Below are 21,548 nucleotides of genomic sequence, written 5' to 3'. Positions count from 1 at the left end.
CCAGCCCCAGGCCTTGCTGCAGACATCTGCAGGTCTGAGCCACACATACCCAGCCCGAGGTCGTTTCTCTGCCTCCCACTATGAATTCTGGGCTGTGGTCCTGCTTGCTCTTGTCTGTCAGATTGCAATCCTGATGCTGTCAGCCATGCCTGACCAATCAGCAAACACCACCACGGGATGAAATTTAAACAATGCAGATGCTCACATACAGGGTTATGTTGCGTGGACCACGAAGGGAGAGCAGAGGTAAGGAAGGCCTGAGTCTCCCCAGAGTGGTCTGTCCCCAGCCCGCTTGGCCTGACACTTCCTAAGCCACACTGCTGCTTTGCTGTGTTGCCATCTGCTTTCTCCTATCTTTCTTTATCAGAACTTTGGTTTCCATCCCCTGCCCATGCACCTCCACTCTGTTCAGTTCGGTTACTCATCCCCCTCCCTCTTGACTTAGTGCGCTGTCATGAGCCTCTCTAGTCTGCAGGACCTCACTCAGGTCTTGCCACACTTAAAGGGAGAAAGGGCTGCTGGGATCAAGGCAGATGTATGGAATTAATAGGCTTTATTAATTTTCCCCACTGCTGGACAGTGGAATTTATCTTCAGGTTATAAACATAGTTGGCTTTCTTACCACTGAGATGTACTGAATTTTAAATTGAGTTTAAATCTCCTTTTTTTGGAACTGGTTTACATAGAAAGGATATAAATAGATCCGATCTAAATGAGGAGGCATCAGCCCATCTTGAGTCCTGGGGGTTGGGGATTGCTCTCTGTCCCCCTTCCTACAGTTGCCAGTGTTAACTCACCAGTTTCCCGCTGGCAGAGGAACCATGTGGCTGTCATCTTCTTCTGTTTTAAGTATTTAGTTGGTCCTTTTATAACTTAGAGTGTTTACAGGGTTCTGTACTCCCTCGTCCCATCTGGAAAATATTTAAACTTCATACGATCTATAAGATGAAAATACCACATATAAGGGGCTAGGCAGAAGGAAGAGAACGGAGAGCCATCGCGTGTGTTTAGACTCAGTTGTTTGCTCAGAAGCGGCTGCTGGAGGAATTGGAACAAATAGCTTGTGTGGGGGGAATGGTTTGGTCCAGGGCTGTACATTCCACCACAGAATGAGCCTTGGTTTGTAAAACTGACATTCTGTTGTGACTTCCAGATCCAAACAAATCTCTGCAAATTTCTGCCCGATCGAGTTAATAAGAAAATATATACATGCAGAGGCGAGAGCTGTGTGCTACTTGGCGGTTCTGTCAGTGCGGGTGGAAATAAGAGACGGATTTTACCTACTGTATTAACAGCCAGCCAACAACTGCCAGGACCTCCAGCTCACTCGTTTGCTTGATTTTTTTTTCTTTCCTTTTCTCTCTCCTATGGAGAACAATGACATGCAGAGAAAGCCTCTCACAGGGAGAGAGTAGGAGAGATACAGGATTGGGGTCACTTTGCTTCCAATTGCCTTGTAATTGGGGAGCGGTTTCCACTTTCCCACTCCCTCACAGATGTGGTTTAGAGGGACAGGCTTGTCCTAGCCGGATGTGCCGAGGGACCTGAGGGTCATTCCCCGCTCTGAGCTTGTGATCGGGCTCACACCTGTGCTCAGTTTCCTCCATGATGGATGACCTTGCATTAACCCGGGGTGACCTTTAGCCTCTGCCTGTTCCCAGGGCTGGGTTCTTGGCTTGTGGACCCTTCTCCTGCTCTCATTTACAGGTGGTTGCTGGAGCCTCATACACTTGTTTTTCGTGGTGCATGGTGCACTTAGCAGCCCGGCAAGACCTGCAATTTCATCCCTCTCAAGGGGCCAAGAAAGGGCTGCGGGGGGTGGGGGGTTGCAGAGAAAGAGAGAGAGAGAGGTTGCTGTTTGCATGTGCTTTTCTATTTTGTGGCTCATATGGTATCAATTACCATTTGATGGCAACGCCAGGCCTGAGGCCCTTTGCATGTTTGTCCTGTGAGAAAGATCTGGAAGAACCGACATATGGTTTTGATTGCAGCAATTGCAGGTTGATAGAATGAGTGCAGGGGTGAGGTGGGTGGGTTTTCCTTCCGGCCCTTTCCACTCTGGGCTGCTAATGTGCTTTGCTTGTGGGACTGGTCTTTTCATCATCCACCCGCTCCCCACCTTCTCTTCTTCCCCGTGGTCTCCCCACCTCTCTACCACGCTGCTTTCCTTGCCCTGCCTCCTCGGCACGTCCAGATCACCACTAGAAACATGTGGCCCACATTAAGGACCTTCAATTAAAACAAACAAAAAGAATTGTCCACCGGTCTGTTAAAATCTTAGAGCAGGTCATTCCATCAAGATGGTCATGAGTGTGCTGAAGTCAAAAACAAGTGGGGGCAGGGCGGGGGCAGGTCCCTCCCCAAGAAGCTCACGACACGTTTTTAAAAGTCTGTTGGTGAAGGTTGTTAAACTTTGACATGATGTTGAAAAAATAGTAGCAGTAGACATTGATGTGTGTGTGTGTGTGTATGTGGTTTACAGACATTTCTGAGAATTTGTTTGAGATCATGCCATTAAGGGGCACTGGAAGGATATGAAGGAGTTCTATCAGATTCTGTCTGTCCACGCATCATCAGCCCTAAAGTGGGGAAAAGCAATGTCCGTGAGTGTTGCTGCCGCTGGAAGGAGATGCTTGGTGACCCGTGCCACACGCAGTATCTTCTTCCTTACTGGATATGCAATGACAGGGGCTACCCTGAGAAGGCTCCTTGTCGCTGATGTCCAGCTGGGCCTGCACCTCTGACAGATAAAGGAACACTCTAGTGGGGGACTGGGGTAAAAGAACATTACAGACATGTTTCATGTTGCCCGTGAACATTTTCTGTGATGCTTTCAGATTCACGTGTAATCTGTTCCATAGACTGGTGGCCCATTAAGTAGAAGTTTCCTTTTTATTCCAACTATTGCATTTGAAAATAATACACAATTGTTAGTTTACATAGTTTGAAAGGTGATGTGGCTGGCATATGTTGTGTGTGTGTTTCTATTAAAAACTTCATCCAGTTGAAAAGTCTAAGAACCAGAGCACCTTGAATTACAAAAGCTCCTAGTGAAGTTTTTGTAATTTATTAGGTATGCCCTAAGAAGGTCTTTAAAAATGTGAGGTTGGCTGGCTGTGGTTGCTGAAGCTAATCCTAGCATGTGGGAAGAAGCAGTCTTCTGTGAGTTCGAGGCCAGCCTAGTCTGCATATTGAGTCCCAGGGTTACACAGTAAGATCCTATTTCAAAAAAGAAAAAAGAAAAAAAGAAATGAAGGAAAGGAAATAGGTGAGGTTCCAGATTGTTTGTTCTCCAGATCAGCTTTGCATGACAAAGCTATGTCTATTAAAAGGTCATGAACCTGACTGGGATAGAGATTTCTATATATTGGGTTCCGCAGAGAAGAGCAAGCATATTGTTCCAATGGTTATTAATGTTTTCAGGTATTTGCCTAGGCCAACTTCTTTGCTGTGTGGAAGTCTATTCTTGCTTTGTTAAATGACTGCGTTCTTAGGACTTTGATAATGGTAGTAATTTTGACATCTTGTAATCTTACATGTGAATAAATGATCGGAAATGTGTGCATTTAAAGCAACTAGCAATTAGTTGAGTTACTCCGGTCCCAGTCACATGCTTTAAAAGCTGCTCTTTGGATCTTTGACTGGTTCAATGTACACATACATAAAGACTAAGCAATTCTACGTGGTTTTTTTTTTTTTGTGCCATATTAGCTTCTTTGGGAGAGTTGCATTGAGAAGGCTGATGTGGAGACAGAACAATATGAACACTAACAACGTGTGTGTGTGTGTGTCTGTGTGTATATATACACATATATATTCTGTATACACAGATACACCACACACACACACACACACTATTTTCCTGAAAGCTCCAGTGGCTCATTTCTGCAACAGATCTGTGCATGGATTGCTGGTTTGACTTGCACCATGCCAGGTCACTTAACAACAGCTGTGCCAGAGAGAGACTTGATTTGAAAAGACATTTTGAATCTTCTCAGTCCTAACACCATTCTGGTTTTGAAATGGAAAATGAGGTGCAGTTCCCGTGTGGGAAACCCAGTCCTTGTTTTCACAGCAGAGAAACCTGGCTTCTTAGCTTTTGTTCTGGAGACTGAGGCCTTGTCCACAGGTACCGGGTTACACACCCGATTCACTTCATCCTGAAGAGCCTGCCATCTCTTCTTTGGATCTGTTCGTGGTAGCCATCCACTGCAAGTATGCATTTTCATGTAGACACAGGGAAGAGATTGGTAACTTCAAGGACGATGTCAATTAGGAACACCAACATACATCTGCCAAGTTAGACTCATACTCAGACTTCATACTATCTGCGTTTTGAACACAATCTGAACCTTTGAGGAGGAATTTGGGGGAATCTGATGAGCACTTTTTTTCCCTAGCTTTTTTACTATTTGCAAATCATTGCTTCCTGATCCTGGGGCGGGGAGAGAAAACCTCAAAGGAAAAGCTCAGCAGGCTTCCTGGACATCAAATAGCTAGTAGAAAACAACATTCTGATGACTTGCATGTAAATAAATCAGAAACATATGAATTAAACTTCTCTCAAAATACACATGGGTTGAAAAAGGGAGAAGTGCTGAGAAAATGTGTTTTGGGTTTTGCTGAGCCCATAACATTTGAAAAAATTGTATGAGAAATTGAACAAACACAAAACATGGCTTGGCTCACCCATGCCTAATATTAGCCTCCCAGTTCAATGGCAAATCAATTTACCATATGCCCAAATATGAGCCACCTTTGGTCCACTCCTCCACACTTAATTGCTTGCAGTTTAATTTTTTTTCCAATTAGAAGCTCAAAAATAGCATCACATTTCAAGGAAATGAAAATCTTAGCATTTTCTCACCCAGTTGGTTTAGAAAGCACCAGAGATCATTTCACGTTAAGAACAGTCACGTTGAGATGGCCCTCTCTGACACATAGCAGAAGAAAAGCATCATTTTTAGGAAACCAGCACCAATGTCAACTTTTTGGTTAAACAGAAGCCAAAACCCAGTGGCAGTCAAAATGGAGGAGCATGAACCATACTGTGGTTCAACTGTTCCCTCCTAGAAGATGGGTAGTGCATCAGCAATCTGAGACCCTGGCCGAGTGTCCGCTCTCTCTCACTTCTGAGCTCCTAAGAGATACGGGAAGTGGGCGCTTTGTTCTCTCACACGCAATGCTCTCTAACATTATGCAGACCTAACATTAGGGACTCGAAATCCTGGGACAATTGCAGAATCCTCAGAGCCTTTGTATCCTCTCTCCTTGATATTGTGTTCTTCAGCATCTGGCTTTAAGTACAGGAGCAGAACACAGGGAATTTAGGGAACAAAAATAGCCAGAGCTTCAGGCTCCTTCCACCAACTGTACGTCTCTGACATGCACTTGGCTGAAATCCTATATCTGCTCTTTGGACTAGCTTTCTCACTTGAGATTATCAGTTTGAAGTTAGAAGGAGGCAGTAGATTTCATCTTTCCTATTTAGGGACGACTTATTTTGGTTGCTTTAGAAACACACTTTAATGTATCTTTCCTTGTTCTTTATTCTGGGGGTGGCTAGAAGCCTTGCAGGACAACTAAGCCGTCCCACTGATGTTCGTTTCAAGTGTTAGATGATCACTGAACAAGCTGGACAGAAGAAAGTCAATAGACATCTTGAGTGTACTGTACTAACACTGATCAGGAATCTCAGGCTGCAGAAGAAAGATACGTGAGGCGACCTTTCCCATATTTGTAGGAAAGAACTTTAAATGGGAATCAAGGCAGCAAAATCCAAGAATAGGCACTGGAAGATAACCACCTGGCATCTTGTTTACTAGGAAACAAAAAGGAATGATAGGAAGAAGGATTATTCGCCCCATGGCATCAAATATATTGGGGTAAAACGGAGACTGCCAGAAAAGTAGAACATGTGTAAATGGCAGAATGATTGGTCCAGTCCAACCAGCTGAGGGCAGGGGAATCCCTGGAAGCATCCAAGGGGAAGGGGAGAACTATATTAGGGGATACATGTAGCTAAGAGTTCTGTTGTTTGCTGTCTTCTTATCTGTGAGCCCTAATTCTACACCCCCAAAGTGATGCATTGCTTCCCTAGCTTATGGCTCTGGGTTAGTTTCAGATTGGAGTAGAGCAGGTAAATTCAAGTGATTGCAGCTTGTGATTTGTTATAACTTCGTGCAACCTTATTTTGAGAATATGGGATGTGAAAACTGAGTTCCACTGCCCAAACATAGTAAGGCAGATTCAGAGACCCTGCTGTGGTGAGAGCCTCGAGAAACTTTGCACATTGGTTTGCGGCGACTGCACACTGTCAGTCTGATTTCCTCCCAGCTGTGCTGCCTCTGTCTGCTCTCACCTACCGTCCTCTAAGAAGTCCCATTCACGATTCTGAGGGCAGTTTTTGACACATGGAAGATTCTGTGAAGGGCCTTCAAAGTTGGTAATCTGATGAGTAAACATTGGGGTGGAGAAGGCTTGCTTTCCCTTTCTCTGCTTCTGTTCCTCATTTATTTGATACATTCTGTTGGCTCTCTACTCTAGGAAGAACTTCGCTCTGGTCATGCTTTACAGTGTAGCCTCTAAAATGACCATCAAGGGCAGGGCCATGGTCTTCTTTGGAAGATAAGGCCAGAGTAATTCACAAAAGATACACAGTTCTAAAAGTAAAGGCAAGCTTGAAAAATTTTCCATTAACGTTATTGAAATGACCTTTGTCAGAAGGTGATTTGGTCCATATCGTTTCTGACATCACACACAAATACCCATTACTCCCTGGGCTTGTCAGAAAAAAGAGAGGAGTAAGTTGCCTACATATCCAGTAGTCTGCTGTAAAGAAAACTGTCAAAACTATTGTCTGCGGGCAGGCTCTGCAAACAAGATACCCTGAGATCTGACCTTGTAGCGTGGTCCCATTCTCCAATGAATATCGTGCGACAGAGTGGATCGCCTGGCCATGTTCAATTCATTAGTGACACAGCCAAACCTAGAAAGGTCTCCTGCTTACAGTGGCCAATCCTCGTAGCCGAGGGACGGACCTAAGACCTGTCATGAAACAACCACACGCTTGTTTCTGTACAAGGGGAGAATATTGATCCTGCTGACAAAGACTGCGAGTGGCTTGGGCAGGAGGGCAGTTTGCATTTCATTGAGATGGCAGCCTCTGTTCCTCAAACTAACTACACTAGCTACCTAATTGTCTGTCTAGAAAATTACAGCAAAACTGAGCACTCTAGAGCTACGGTCCACAATCTGTCTTCCTACACATAAGTCTTCACTATATATATGTCTGAAGTCATTTCCTCAGGACAGGATGTGAATTAAGACCTGGTATGTGCTATTTTAGTTTATATTTGTTTGTTTTGTTGATTGATTTTTAGTTAAGGTAAAATTAACCAGTACAAACTGAGCAATTCAGGCTTATTCAGTATATTCAGGATGCTGAGCCATCATGGCGTCTGATTAGTTTCCAAACACTTCCATGATCCCAGTGGAACATGCCATCCATTATACAGCTATTTTCTAGCCTTCTGCCCATATTTCATAAACTTCTGACTTTAATGTTACCATATACACAGACTATCTATACAATATATGCATATCAATTTTCTTTATCTATCTGACTATTGATTAGGAAGTTCCAAAGAGAAGATCTATTCTTTGCTAATTATATGAACAAAGATTGAACTTTTTAAACTGTTCCCCTTTTATCCATATTAAGAAACCATCTGGGTTTGACATTTCTGTTTTGAAAATCCAAGATTATTAAACAAAGTAAGAGGCTTATTAAAAGTTACATTTCTCAGATATCAAAGGAACATAGTTACTATAATTGCATTATTAAAGAAATTCGTATTGTTTACATATATTTATACTGACCATATTCCAAAATATTATTAAGATAGCTGGTAGTAAATGGTTGAACTGTTTGTCTCCAAAATTAAGAAAAAAATTTATCATATGAAAATTACCTAGAATTTCACTATTAAAGAAAGCCAACTTAATTATGTTTTGAATATGCCTGAAGACACAAACTAATTATTATTTACTACTTAGTTTTCTATTGCATGGTCTCTTGTCAGAAATACAAGGTTCTTCTTAATCCCTCATTTCCTTGAAGAAGTTTTGAAATAACTGTTGTTATGGAATGTAGTTTCTTCATATTTCTTTTGTACATCCAGAAACTTCTAGCCTTGTGCTAGCTAGAAGCTCTGCTCTGAGTTAAACCAGGAAACTATGACTGGTTGACTTTACCCAGAGTTTTCCCTGAGTGTGGAGGAGAGGTGAGCACCGACATGAGTAGCAGAGAGGAATCTGATTGGCTTGTTGACAATTTGCATACCATTTTTTTTTTCATTTCAATCTGTGCCACAGAGGCCTACATTTGGTAATTATTTCATGCCTTTGTTTTCCATTGAAAGTAGTTAAGGCCATATGTTTTAACAGAAAAGAGATAATTCCTACATTTTTTTTTCAGCTCAGTGAAAGGGGAGATGGGGTAATAATTTTGCAGTGTACCATGGCTGTTCAGAACTCTAGCAGATTGGAGACGCCGTGTTCATTACAGCTCTCTTGGTACATGAGAGAGGAAAGCATCTGTTTGAAGCACCAGTGCTAAATTTGATGTTTCAAAGCACAGCCTAGAGTTTGCTGGAAATTCCACTCGCCATCAGTAAACATCATTTACTGATATGAAAGGTGACCTTCAGGTTGCTTAGACCATTGGTAATTTGCAAGGCTATTTGGCTTAAGGGCTGTCCCTTCCGACCTGGACTTTGGACTGAAAAGACATAGGATGTGTTCCAGTTCCTAACCTCATTTAGTTAGATGACAACAAGGATGTTTAGACACTTAACCTTTCTCTTGCCTGCTTTCTCCTAATGATACAATATGAGTAGGATGATCGAACACTTGGATAGACAGTTGATCTCAGAATGATTGTGAAAAATAATAAGTCTTGAATAGTTTCAACCCTGAACAATGGATCAGTCACAGAATTTAACGAAATTTCCTTTTATGCGATTAAATTAAATGTCAAAGTATGTAACTACAGGTCGTGGTGACTCCACCTGTTCTCATCTTCTCAGCTTCCCATGGAGTCCAATTCTGCCCTTATTTCTTGGGTCTCTGCTCCTGAAATTGTTATCATCTGCTTTTATTTAGAACAACTTTCTGAATGCCTCTCCTCCCTTCCTGACAAGCATTGGGAAGTGGTGCCTGTTTGTGTTTACTGTATGCAAGCACAACAGCTGAAGACCTTTGGGTTTGGAGAAGTAGAGATAACTCATTTAGAATTCCACAAGGTCAAATTATAAAATCCTGAACATGTTCTTTTCTACACAACAACCTTCTGGGTACACTGTTGGTTCTTCATAACTTCACCAACTTCCTCAAGTCCTTTCTAAGGAACTGTAGTATTGCTTCCCAGCAATAAATACAGTGAAAAGTGAAATCATTAACATCTATCCTGGTGGAACCAAGGAATACGTATCTTTCCCTATGTTGTTTTAATATTCTCACTCTCTATGTATCTTGTCTGTAATGCTTTATTCGTGCTTCCTTCATTGTATTTAGTGATATTTGAACCTCTGTGGTAGGCACTATACTCTCATACATGCATTCAAACATATCTGCCTTTTAAAAAACAATATTGCTCTTAACCTTCTTTTTTTGTGTGACCAGGTAGACTAGATAGCCTTAGAACGACTTCTTGTAGGCCACTACAGTACAGGATAACAGCAATAATAGCACTGGAGTTAGAATTCATTCCTATCATTAGTGTAGAGTCATAGAAATTGCTTTCCTGCAAATTTGGAGCCCTTATTTAACTGAGAAAACAGTATCTCTCGAGGTCATGGAACTATTTATTGGCAGACACAACACACACTACTTTTATGTTTCAACACCTCCTAATTGAGCAGTTCTTGTCATCATAAAAATAACATTTGGCTGCTGAAGGTGAAGAAAGCATTGAGATAGGAGATAATCTGTTATATATACCTGAAGATCAGAATCTGTTGTGATTAGTGTAAATAAAAATAGAACCTGTGATAGAATTATAGCTCTTGAGGACTTAAAATAGCCAGAGTGATGAAAAGTTGTTGTGGTCATACAAAAGACTCTTCTGAACATTATCTTTAATTACCTGATGAGCATCCATCACTAAAAGTTGGGTAACAACTTAGTTAGGTGTTGAGAGCATATTAAGGAGTTGTGGTGTACTTAGCATCCACAGTATTTTCTCTGTGCCAACCCTGAGCCCGTGATGAAGCCAACTCCTGTGGAAATGGGTGACATAAGGACAGAACTAGTAAGAAGTCAGATTTCAACTGGTCCCAGGTTGGTGCAAGTCAGTGTTTTCAGAGACCTTTAGCAAGGAGTACTTTGGTTTGTCTAAGACCCTTGAAGTTCAGGCCAAGGTGCTCACGATGTTGAGAGTGGACCTTGCTGTGATATACCAAGTTGAATGTAATAGCAAACACATGGTGTCTGCTCAGGTAATGCCGAGCACAAGGGAACTGCAGTTGTGGAAATGAAATGAAGCCTTGGAGCTAGAGGCTAGCCCACGCAGTTAAGGCTGTGTCCGCTCTGTATTTAGCGCACAAGTGATACTGTTTTCTCTTCTTATTGTTCTTGTGTTTAGTTCTGGGTTATTTTCATCCCTAAATCCCATGGGACTCTTAGCAGATGGTTTTGTATCACTTTGTGTCTCCAGAAACAATAAACAACTCTCTATGGATACCTTCTCTTCCTTAGTGAAACCACATTCTGAGAATCCTGTTTCTTGCAGCAGCCCCCATGAGCGCCACGCCATAGACACTTCGTGTGTCCTTTTTGGACAAAGTGGCTGTCTTACTGCTGGGTCATGGTTTTTAAATAATCCAACCAGGACTTTGGAAAATGTTTGGTAGGAGCCCATCTTCAGTCATTTTGGAGTATGCATAGCCATCAAAACTTGCCATCGTAATACTTAAGAGATCAAGTTTAAAATGGGACTACATGATTCTGAATCTCAAATTTGCCACTTAGTTGAGCTCTTAAGTTATGTAAACTCTGTGTGCCTTGGGGTCTTAATCTGTGAAAATGCAATGTTAATCTAACAATGGGCTAAGGGAAAGAAAAAAGTTATACACATAATATGGCTGGACCTATGCCTCACCTATCAAAAGTAATATGTTACAGTGTATATTGTCATCAGTTGGCCCTGTCAGTCATGACAAGAACTTGCATTCTCACAGGCCTTGGTAATGGGTCTCTTTACAGTTATGGAAAGGTGTGCCAAGTTGGGACATCATTATTAATTGCTTTCTTTTATTTCTCTTTGATACCCCTCTGTCTGTCTTATGGAGGGTGGATGTGAGATTTCAATAGTGTAGTATATACCAAGAGCTCAGAATCTCAAATGTGTATGTGATGTCATAACAGAGAGAATCTATTCAGTCTCTGCTGGCCCATTTTACTGTCTTGGGTTTTCAGTGACTCCACTTAGAAAATGCTTTCTGAACTGGCCCTTGTAAACATCTAAGGTGCAATGTAACCACTCAGTTAGCAGTAACAGTTCTGTCTTAAGTGTGTTCTTTATTGAGGAAAGCAGAGGTTTTATTGGCGTCTATGTGCACCCCCCCACCCCACCCCGTACATCTCTACAAAGGCTGCACCCAGCTCATTTAAATCATTTTGGAAAGGGAGTCAGAGGTTTGAGGAAATATTCAGAAGTTATCCATGGGAGAGAAAGTAGAAGCAATAGCCTTGTCTTTTTATTTGGAGAGAAGAAATGATAAGACAGAGATGCGGGGCTGTAACTTACACCAGGCTTTCTGCAGCAACTGGTGGCTTTGTTACTCGAAGGCATGAACATCAGCATCAAGGGCACTGTCACCAGTGTTGTCACAGAGTTCCTAGCAGGCTGAGTTGAGCGCCTGGGAAAGGAGGACAGTGGCTGCCGCCTGCCCACCTGCAATCTGAACATTACTCAGGCTCCCCTTTCTCTCCTTTGGCCTTCTTCATCCTCTTGATATTTTTCACTTGTCATTTGACTAACAAAGACACAAACAAGGAAGGGATAGAACCACTGACAATTCTTTTGCTTCTTAACAGAAACCTGGAAATTTGCTTGGTGAGGGAAAAAAAAATCTACTGGTTGAAACTAACTTAAAGGATTTAGCTTCAAGTTTCATTACTCATGAATGGATAATCAGGAGTCAGCTACTATTTGGAAGAGGAAATTGATATGTGGTGTTTATGACAGGATGTGTGGATGTGTGTTTGTGGGAATTTATTCTAAATATATGACAAGTTCATAGAACTTCTTTGGGAATATATATATTCTTTTTCTCATATTTTTTGTGATGTAACCTGGTAGAATGGAAAGAAAATATTGTTCTGTTAGTAGCAGCAAAATATAGATGACTCACACATAATCGGTGAGTTTCATATATGTTTGAAAAGACATGAAATATTCTCCCATGACCTACCCACCCTCGCGTGAGCCCCAGAATGACAATAAAAATAGTTTGAGAGCCGGGCAGTGGTGGCGTACACCTTTAATCCCAGCACTTGGGAGGCAGAGACAGGTGGATCTCTGTAAGTTCGAGGCCAGCCTGGTCTACAAGAGCTAGTTCCAGGACAGGAACCAAAAAGCTACGGAGAAACCCTGTCTTGAAAAATCAAAAAAAAAGAAAAAAAAAGTTTGAGAAAAAAATCTTCATTGTGAACCAATTTCGAACACTCAGAACTATTTGATTAATTCTTTTGAAAATTTCATGGGCTTTAGTTAGAAGTGAAATGTCCACAAATTCATCATCTGATGCCTGTGGCTGTCTTTCCATTTGTAAGGGGCATGTCTCTGTGTGTCAGTAGAGACTTGTAGGCACTGTTGTTTGCGCCTCCAAACATGACTACTTCTTCAATAATATCACAGTCTGGTCATTAACCATCACTTGGATGTGAAGGAAGAGTCCTCCTCTCTTCGTCGTTCAGTTTTCCTCGGGTTTGCACTACGGACTGGGAATGTATCAGTTGGAGGGGTGCAATTCCTGAAGTTTGCTCTCGGCTCGGGTCTTGGGCTCTTGTGTGTCTCTGAGCGTGATTAACTTCATTTTCATCTTAGGCCATGTGACTGAACTGTTTGAACCTGTTAACTTTCCATTTGGTGGCCATTTCAAGTCTTTAAATCCAGACGTTAGAATAGACTTTGGAAGAGGATACTGAGGATGGGCAGAGTTGGCTCACTATTTACACGCCTGGGCAAATCCTCAAACTTCTGGCTATTTTGCAAAATGAGGTTGAGTTCATTTGAGCTTCGAAAGCATGAACCCAGGAAGTGCAACAGAGGATGGCAGGTGCAGAGGTGACATGCCAAGAAAAGGGGAACCTCTGAAAAACTGATAGAAAAAGATAGATTGTCTTCAGGAAGTCAATATAATAAAACCAGAAAATAAGGAATAAGGAATCTAGTCTTAACAAGATAGATAACAAGAAAACCAGAAGTCTTTTACTGTTCAAAACCAAAAGCAGGATGACAGAACCATGTCTAGCTCTCATCCCTTTGTTAGAACCAATAGTGACCAAAAGTGAACTTGCAGCTCATGAGTTTCATTTCCAACATAGACAGAGACTGGGGCTTACAGCTCCTCCTCCTTGGTGTATAGTTTTCAGTCATTTTAGTAGATGGCTATTAAAGAAAAAAAGTCTCAAATTTGTAATGCTACATAGGACTTTAAAATAAAAAGACAGTAGATGGAATTCTCCGCCATCCCATCAGGTGGACATCGGTTGTATGTCAGCTGTAAGCGCTGTATTGGGGTTACCTGGACTTGTCTCTGCCACCATCTCGGCAAAACAGATCCTCCTAGGGAAAAACGAGACATAGCTAAGCCGCTGTTGCTGAGGCAAAAGTCCTTACGTTGGATGGCAACATACCCAGTCTCTCCTCATGGAAGGTCTCGTCTCCACCCTAGCACTGTCTGGCAGGATGCTTTACGTGTAAGCAGTTCTGTGCTCATGCTGACCAATAGGGTGACCAATGGCTGCCTGTGGCTCTTGAGCTTCTGAAACATGGCCAACATGACTGACAACTCAAAACTGTTTCGTTTTCAGTAAGTTCAGTTGAAATAACCCCCAGTTACTAGTGACAACCATATCCAACAACACTTTTCAAGACATTGTTGGGAAGCAATGAGTAAGTTTCTGGCAAAGTGTAAATTTTGTGCATTTATCGAGTGCCTGTGATTGATTAGGGATTGTGATTGGCATGATATCACTCATCATTTTGGTTAGAATCGCCCCATTGGACAAGCAAGAAAAGCAAGCCTCAAGAGATAAATTGTTTTGTCATATCTTCACAATGAATTCTGAGAGTGGAAATTTGAAACCTGTGAGTCCAGTCCAGATCTGAGTAATTACAGAATCTTCCAAGCCTATACATATCTAGTCCAGAGGCTGGTTCTCCAAGTACATTTTCCTCTTCCTTATCTGTGTGTCAGCTCAGCTGACAATTTTACTTTAACTCGGTCTCGTAGAACTTAACATTGGCCATCTCATTCTTGAGAATATACGCACAGTCCTGTCTACGAGCTGTTCTCTTCTAGCCGAGACCCAGGTCCGGGAAAGAGTGGAAGAACTGAGAATCCACCTTGTTATTGAGTGATGAGTTGGTCAGCAATAAGGCTTCAAAGGCCATGTGGAGGCCAACAGACCCCAATTGAGACCATGTGTAAAATCTCCCAAGGTCTGAGCTCTGAGTGGACATCTGTGGCACTACTTTAATGTGGTATTTTTCCATTCCTTGTGTATAGTACGGTAACGCTCTGTAAGAATCTGGAACTCTCCTGCTGTTTCTGTTACCGCCTCACGCGGTTTCAGCTATTACAGTTCCCTTTGGAAATTGCATATGCTCATTGAACTTGCATAATCACGAGTGGGTGGTAATATGAAGGGGCAGTGAAGATCTTCTATAAAATATGGTGACCACCGACCCTTATTTTACATGGTCTGAAGCCATTTCTCTCTGCTCTTCTGAGTTATAGTTTCCTTGCAGGAAGCACGTTGCTTATCACATGCATGGTCTTACCATAAGCATGCCTTGTAATATGCAAATAAAACTGGTATAGATGAAAAAAAGACTAATGGGATCCCCCAAGACTTTCTGTAAACTGTCACAAAAGTCAAACTCAAGTTGATGGTTAAGAATGTCTTATCCTACACAGAGACAACAAAAACAGACCTTTGGGTTGTGTTTTCATAGTCATACACGCATGAATACATGTATACATATGCTTGCATATGCATGTATGTACATGTGGCTATAATAAAGAGTATCAGTTTGAGAGTGGGGGCATGGGAGGGTCTGGAGGGAAAAAAGGGAAAGAGGAAAATAATGTCATTTTATTATAACTTAAAATATATGAAAATAAATAAGATCTAATTTAAAATATATGAAAATAAATGAAATGTGGAAATAAAGAATGTCTCGTCTTCAAGAAGAAAGAATTGGGGACTGGAGAGTTGGCTCTGCGGTTAAGAGCACTAGTGACTCCTTCAGGGGACCCGGGTTCAATTCCCAGCACCCACAGGGCAGCTCACAACTTCTGTAACTCCAGTTCCGGGAGATCCGACACCCTCACACAGATACATATGCAGGCAAAACATCACGGCACATAAAATAAAAATAAACCATTAAAAAATTTTAGAAGAGAAGGAAGAATTGGTTTTAATAGAATATAGGCTTTGATGCGCACTTCTACTTTCTCTGCCTTACTGTTGCTTAGCAGATTTTTAATGGGGAGAAGGCAAACTTTTCTAAATTGCATTTGTAGGCTTAATAAAAATCATGACAAGACCTGAACACAGTGGTTGATATTTTTTTTACATGTTCACAGTGTGTCTGGATCCATTCTAGTTACTTTACACCCAGAGCACCATTTACATCGCTCAAGCTTGCAGAGTAGGTCCCGTGGCTCCCGCTGTAGAGGGAGGAACCTGGAGACGGAGAGGTTAGAAGAATGAAATTGTGAACTTGTACCACAAACACTGCTCTGCAGAAATCCTGAGCATTCTAACCTTTGTTATGTTTAAATCCTCCTGAAGGAAATCCATAGGCCAAGAGAGGGAAGGTTAGGGAACACACTTCCTCCACTCGGCTTGTGGGTGGGCATTCCTGCTTGATCCTTTTTTATAATGTCAGAAGAACTTATATCATTTTCTTGGTGGCTCGAAAGGGTCATTGGGTGCAGCAAATGTGCCTACTGTAGGTCTCAGAATAGAAATCTCCCCCCCCCCCCCCCCGTTTCGGTCTTTTGAGACAGGTTTCTCTGTGTAGCCCTGATTGTCCTGGAACTCACTCTGTAGACCAGGCTGGCTGGCCTTGAACTCAGATCCACCTGCCTCTGACTCCCCAGTCCTGGGATTAAAGGTGTGTGCCATCTCCACATGGCTACAATAGAAAGTCTATCTGTAAAATAAAATTATTTTTATACTTCCATCAATCTGTGGTTTAGTGTTATCTAGACAATTTTGTTAAGCTTACGGCTTCTGTGATTTTACTTTAAATTCAAAATTATGACAGGGAAGATGGTGATACCAACCTTTGATGCAAAATATATTATATTATTAATTTTCCAGGAGGCGTCTTCTCCACAAATGATTTGAGTGGAAGGGTGATGGCCCGTTGGCTCCAGCCAACATTCCCTGATCCAGTTTGGCAATATTTCACACTTCCTTCCCTTTATGGGGAAGGTCAGAGCCCAGTGTCCATTTTGATCTAAGTTGTCTTTCTAGGGAAGTATGGGCCTTTGTTTCTCGTGATATTTTCCTTTTCTTCTTATTGGGGTCACTTAAATATATTGCAATGATGTTGGAGTTTTCCTTTCAAATTGGGCTGATTTTTTTAACCTGATTTTCTGATATATCTTGTTAAAAACAATTCCAGTTAGGTAAGTAATCTTACTGTAGACCTTGAAAAATAATAAGGTGGCACATATATGAGGACTTAGTGGAAATAATATCATTATAAAACAGTTTATGGAAAACACCACATAGACCACTTGGAACTGAGAAACTGACAACATAATCAAGTAAAGTAAAAACAGTAGAGCAGCCACTGACTGTCACTGTCATTGAAATTTGAAATATTAAAGGTAGTGTGAACATTATTATTGCTATTTATGTAAATATCCTCTCTTACCTTCAGTACAATTTTAAATGACAGTGTCTATCAAATGATGAAAAATAAAGAATAATAACTAATTAATTGTGTAGCTCTAACAAGTGCCACATATTGAAACAGTTCCTTGAACTCCTACTTTGAATTTTCTGGATGTTAAAATTCATGCTTTTCCTCATGGGCGGGGGCTGGTGTGTGGCTGGGTGGTAGAATGTTTCCTGAGGATGTTCCACAGCTTCCATTCCATCTACAGCACCTACATCAGTCAGCTATTAGTAAATAAATAAAATGTGGCAAGTTGAAGCAAATACATTCATTGGTCTCTTCAATTTTCCAAAAACATATCTATGCAGAATTCACTTATATCAACAAAAATAAAAACCATTTGCCTTAAAGTGACATTTAAGGTGAGAAAAACACAGCATCTAAAGGGAAAATGAGTGGCAGGCATCTAAGTTGCCCTCTAAATGACTTTGTGTTATGGAAGATACACAGAAATTAGCCTGAAATAGCATAAAATGTGCTCTTTTTCGAGTTAACAGGAATTTTCACCTTGTATTAAGAATCCCCACTTTGGTGTGCTGGCACCACACCAAGAGCCTTGAGTCTCAGCACTTAGAAGGCAGAGGCAGGCAGATAGCTGTGTGTTCGAGGCCAGCTGTTCTACATACCAGATCCCAGGACAGACAGGACTACATAATAGAGAAACGCTGTCTCAAAAAGTCCAGAACAAACAACCAAAGTCTCCAATTGACTATAGAGTTAGGAAATCATAAATTACACACTGGAGTGTGTGCTAAAATATTTTTATCTTGTAGATGCTCTTTCACAAGCAGGCAGTATTGAAGAATTTGCCTAAACAGTCTTACCCTTAGGTATTTTAATTTATTCATAATTCAGAGTCAAAGTAGCTTTCTTTTATAGAACTAAAATAATGATAGAAATTCTTATCTTTTCCCAAATGTCTGAAATAATTTCACAGGGCGGGAAACCATGTTAATATGATCAAATGGCTTTGATATTTCTATTGTTCATGTTTAAGAGTAGTGGTGGTAGTTACTAAAATTAAGCTATAAATTATCTTCCAAGACCTAATTCCTGTACACAGGTAGAAGAATAGTATCAAAAGGCCAGTTTTTCCCAGTAACTATGTATTGATTTCTGAAACATGGAAAACAATGCAGAGTACATTCAGCTGACATTAGGACTCATGGGCCAGCCACATGTCAGGCCGAGCATATGAACATACCATAGCCGTGGTGTGCAGGCACATTCTGGAATGCATTTGCATACGGCGATTTAGTGATCACTTTGCCCTTTTCCTGGAAGGTATCATTCTCTCGCCCTTTTACCTCCGCTTGGGCCCTTTCTGAGTCAGCGGTAGCACCCCACCTGTTTGTTGGCTGTCTCGTTCCCAGGAAAGACCCAGGCTGGACCCCTGCCCTATAGTTCACTCTTTGTTTCTTAAAGACACTTCAGGAATGATGTGGGGCTTCCTCCGGCCCCTTATTATGAATGCTGTAGAAACAGAAATAAATTACCGTCCATACATTTAAGGGTTAGAGAAAATTTACAAACTGAAAAACTATGAAAAATAGGACTTAAATCCCTCGGGGACTCAGGGTGAAAACATGCTTGCTGCCCACAGCATGAGCGGCTCTTTCTGGTGTGGTTTGTTTTGTTTAACATCCAGGACCTCCAGACTTTCAAGGGCGTGTGGAGCATTTATTTGATGTATGGATACAGATGCACACTTCCCACATCTGTCTCTGTGGACCTAGCCTTTGTGAAATCCTAAACCTGGAATTAATACTCAAGCTTTATGAGTCATGGATGTTCTGAGAGAATTATATTATTTCTAATTTCTAGGGTGTTTGATATACGTGGCAAAAAATTGATTTTTTTTTTTTTTTGTAATCCTGCCGCAGTCTTTTTGTTGGTGAATTTCCTCCCTCTCACTGTGACCTGTGAATATCAGTGTAGGCTCACTGCCAAGTTTGTGAGCCGCTGCCTGCTTCAAAATGGAGGCAGGAAGGTATCCATTTTCATCAAGAGGATGAGCCCTTCAGTCTTTCCAACCATCTGGAGAGGAACTTTTAGAGCAAAGGAAAATGGGAATTAAAAACGAAGAAAAAAAAAAGATTATATTTAGCAGAAAAGGCAAGGGAGAGAACCAATTAAAGTTAAACTATACCTTATGAATTTATGCTTTGCTGTGATGCTGCCTGCTTCAAGGAAACATAAACAAGAAAACATGAGGGCTATTTTTATAAGGCTCTGGCTCCCCAAGTCTCAGGAGGATTCATAAACGAATGTTAAGTAAATTAAGTTTTTGGCACACTTTTAAAGTTTATTGTACACACAAATATAATAAGCACTTGAAAAAAGAGAGAGAGCCCCTCTTCCTGTGTACACACTGGTTGGTGGTGGTCCTTCGGTTGATCCAGGCTCTTAATGGCCTTTTTTCATGCATCTCTGCAGACACTGTGTGGATGGAATATCCTGATATATATATATATATATATATATATATATATATATATATATATATCACTCATTCCTAGTTCATGTTCATTCTCTCTCCCTCCTTCCCCACCCTCTTCCTCCCTCCTTTCCTCTTTTCCTCTTTTTGCCTACCTTTTCCCTCCCTCCTACATTTCAAGTGAAATTTTTAATTGAAAGGTAGAGGTTTGGTCTATCTTTGGGAGAGACTGTGTGCAGGACTTTCTGTGTTGCCCCGAACATGCTCGTGGGCCATCTGTGTTTTAAAGCAAAAGGAATCTGTAGACGGGGGCTACTCCGGCCTGCAGAGTGTGTTTACCTCTAGACATGGTTTGCAGTGTTCTCGCCTGAACTGGAAAATCTCATACCTGATGATTTTATGTTAACACAAATATACAGAATTTTTTTTTCCTGCTATATCCAAAAGAGGCAGTGCTTCTCGGATTGGATCAGGTTTAGACTCTTACAGCATCCCAATTTTATGTTTTGTGCCAGCTTCTCATCAAATCATGGATGTAGAGATACTTGGATCCATGTAGAAAGTTGAACTCATGTGGTTCTCTTTCCCCAGGTCTACGCTCCTTCAGCAAGCACTGCCGACTACAATAGGGACTCGCCAGGCTATCCTTCCTCCAAACCAGCGGCTAGCACTTTCCCTAGCTCCTTCTTCATGCAAGGTAAGGTCCTTCTTTGCCTGCCATTAGTGTTATACACAGGGCAAAAGAAATGAAATCATAGACAAGGGTTTTGGGGACGGTGGGGAGGGAGGTGGAGGTGTTTCCCCTCTTAGGAATTGAATTCCATACCTAACTAAGTCAAAGTTACCGAGAACGGTTTTTCTTTCACATTAAAGTCCTTTGACCTCTAATGGGTTAAAAATAAATTGCTTTGTCCCACATAAAACAAATGCCTTGCTGCTCTTCCAAGATTGTTGGCCTTCAGTATCTCTGCCATCTCCCAAACTTATGTGTGTTTAGGTACATCTCATCCAGCTCAGGGTATGTTTTGGAGATCTTGTACTTAGCCAAGAGGAAAAAGATTCCCCTTGGGTCCAGCCATCTATAATGTTTTTAACCACTTACTAATGTATAAGTGAGAATAAGCGTTCCATTTAAGAATAAGTGACCCATTGAAACATGGGATGTTATACAACATGACATACTAATTTATTTAAGGTAAAAGAGAATTTTGAATTCCATGTACAAGGAATACATGGTAGGGACATTTTAGCTTCACAGTGGATAATGACTATGTGTTCTTTTAATTATCCACTGTATTTAATTTTTTAAAAAAGCAAATAGTTATATATCCCTGAGCTTATACTGTTGCCTCTGGTCACATCGCTCCTCCCTACTAGTTGGAAAAGACTGGGATCATCAAACTGACACAAGCTACTTCATAAATGGTCTCTTAAGAGGAAGGAGCTATGGATTCCATCCTGGCCATATCTAGGATACTTAAAACTATGATGCTCTTAGTCCCAAGATACCCTGAGGTTAGAGGTGCAATTTTCTAAACTCCTGTAAATACACAACTCTAACTCCTTCTGCCCGGGTGTGTGTACTTTACTTGGGTATACGTTGGCACAGTAAAGGGACACTACTCTACACACAGTGACACGTGGGAGGGATAACACACTTGGGGCACGAGTACCAAGGGACCAAGCGGTCTGGTGCCTCACTAAGACTGCAGAGGGCACACTCGAAACTACTGCGATGAGAAGAGACTCATCTTTCCCTTTCTAGTTAGCTCCTTCAGATTGCTGGTTTGCATGTGAAGTTCTCCGGAAAGTCTATAAAACAGAGGACAGCAGGTCCCTTGGGATCAGGCAGAATTTGTTGCACACATTACTGAGCTCATGGTTTCCTCTGCCTTTGTGACC

General features: G+C 41.4%; 1 protein-coding gene across 16 annotated transcripts in view; it reads left to right on the top strand.

The window, feature by feature from the left end:
* The window catches only part of Tcf4 (transcription factor 4), a 346,529-nt gene that overhangs the window by 269,570 nt on the left and 55,411 nt on the right, over nt 1–21,548 (top strand). For all 16 annotated transcript variants that reach the window (XM_057789126.1, XM_057789130.1, XM_057789127.1 and 13 more), the window contains one exon: nt 20,238–20,343. In XM_057789126.1, the coding sequence (XP_057645109.1) occupies nt 20,238–20,343 (106 nt within the window). The remainder of the gene's footprint in view (nt 1–20,237; nt 20,344–21,548) is intronic.

This window comes from Chionomys nivalis, chromosome 14 (genome assembly GCF_950005125.1).
Source record: "Chionomys nivalis chromosome 14, mChiNiv1.1, whole genome shotgun sequence".
NCBI classification, from domain to species: domain Eukaryota; kingdom Metazoa; phylum Chordata; class Mammalia; order Rodentia; family Cricetidae; genus Chionomys; species Chionomys nivalis.
Note: the sequence above shows the minus strand (reverse complement) of the source record. Positions and strands in the feature narration are given on the sequence as shown.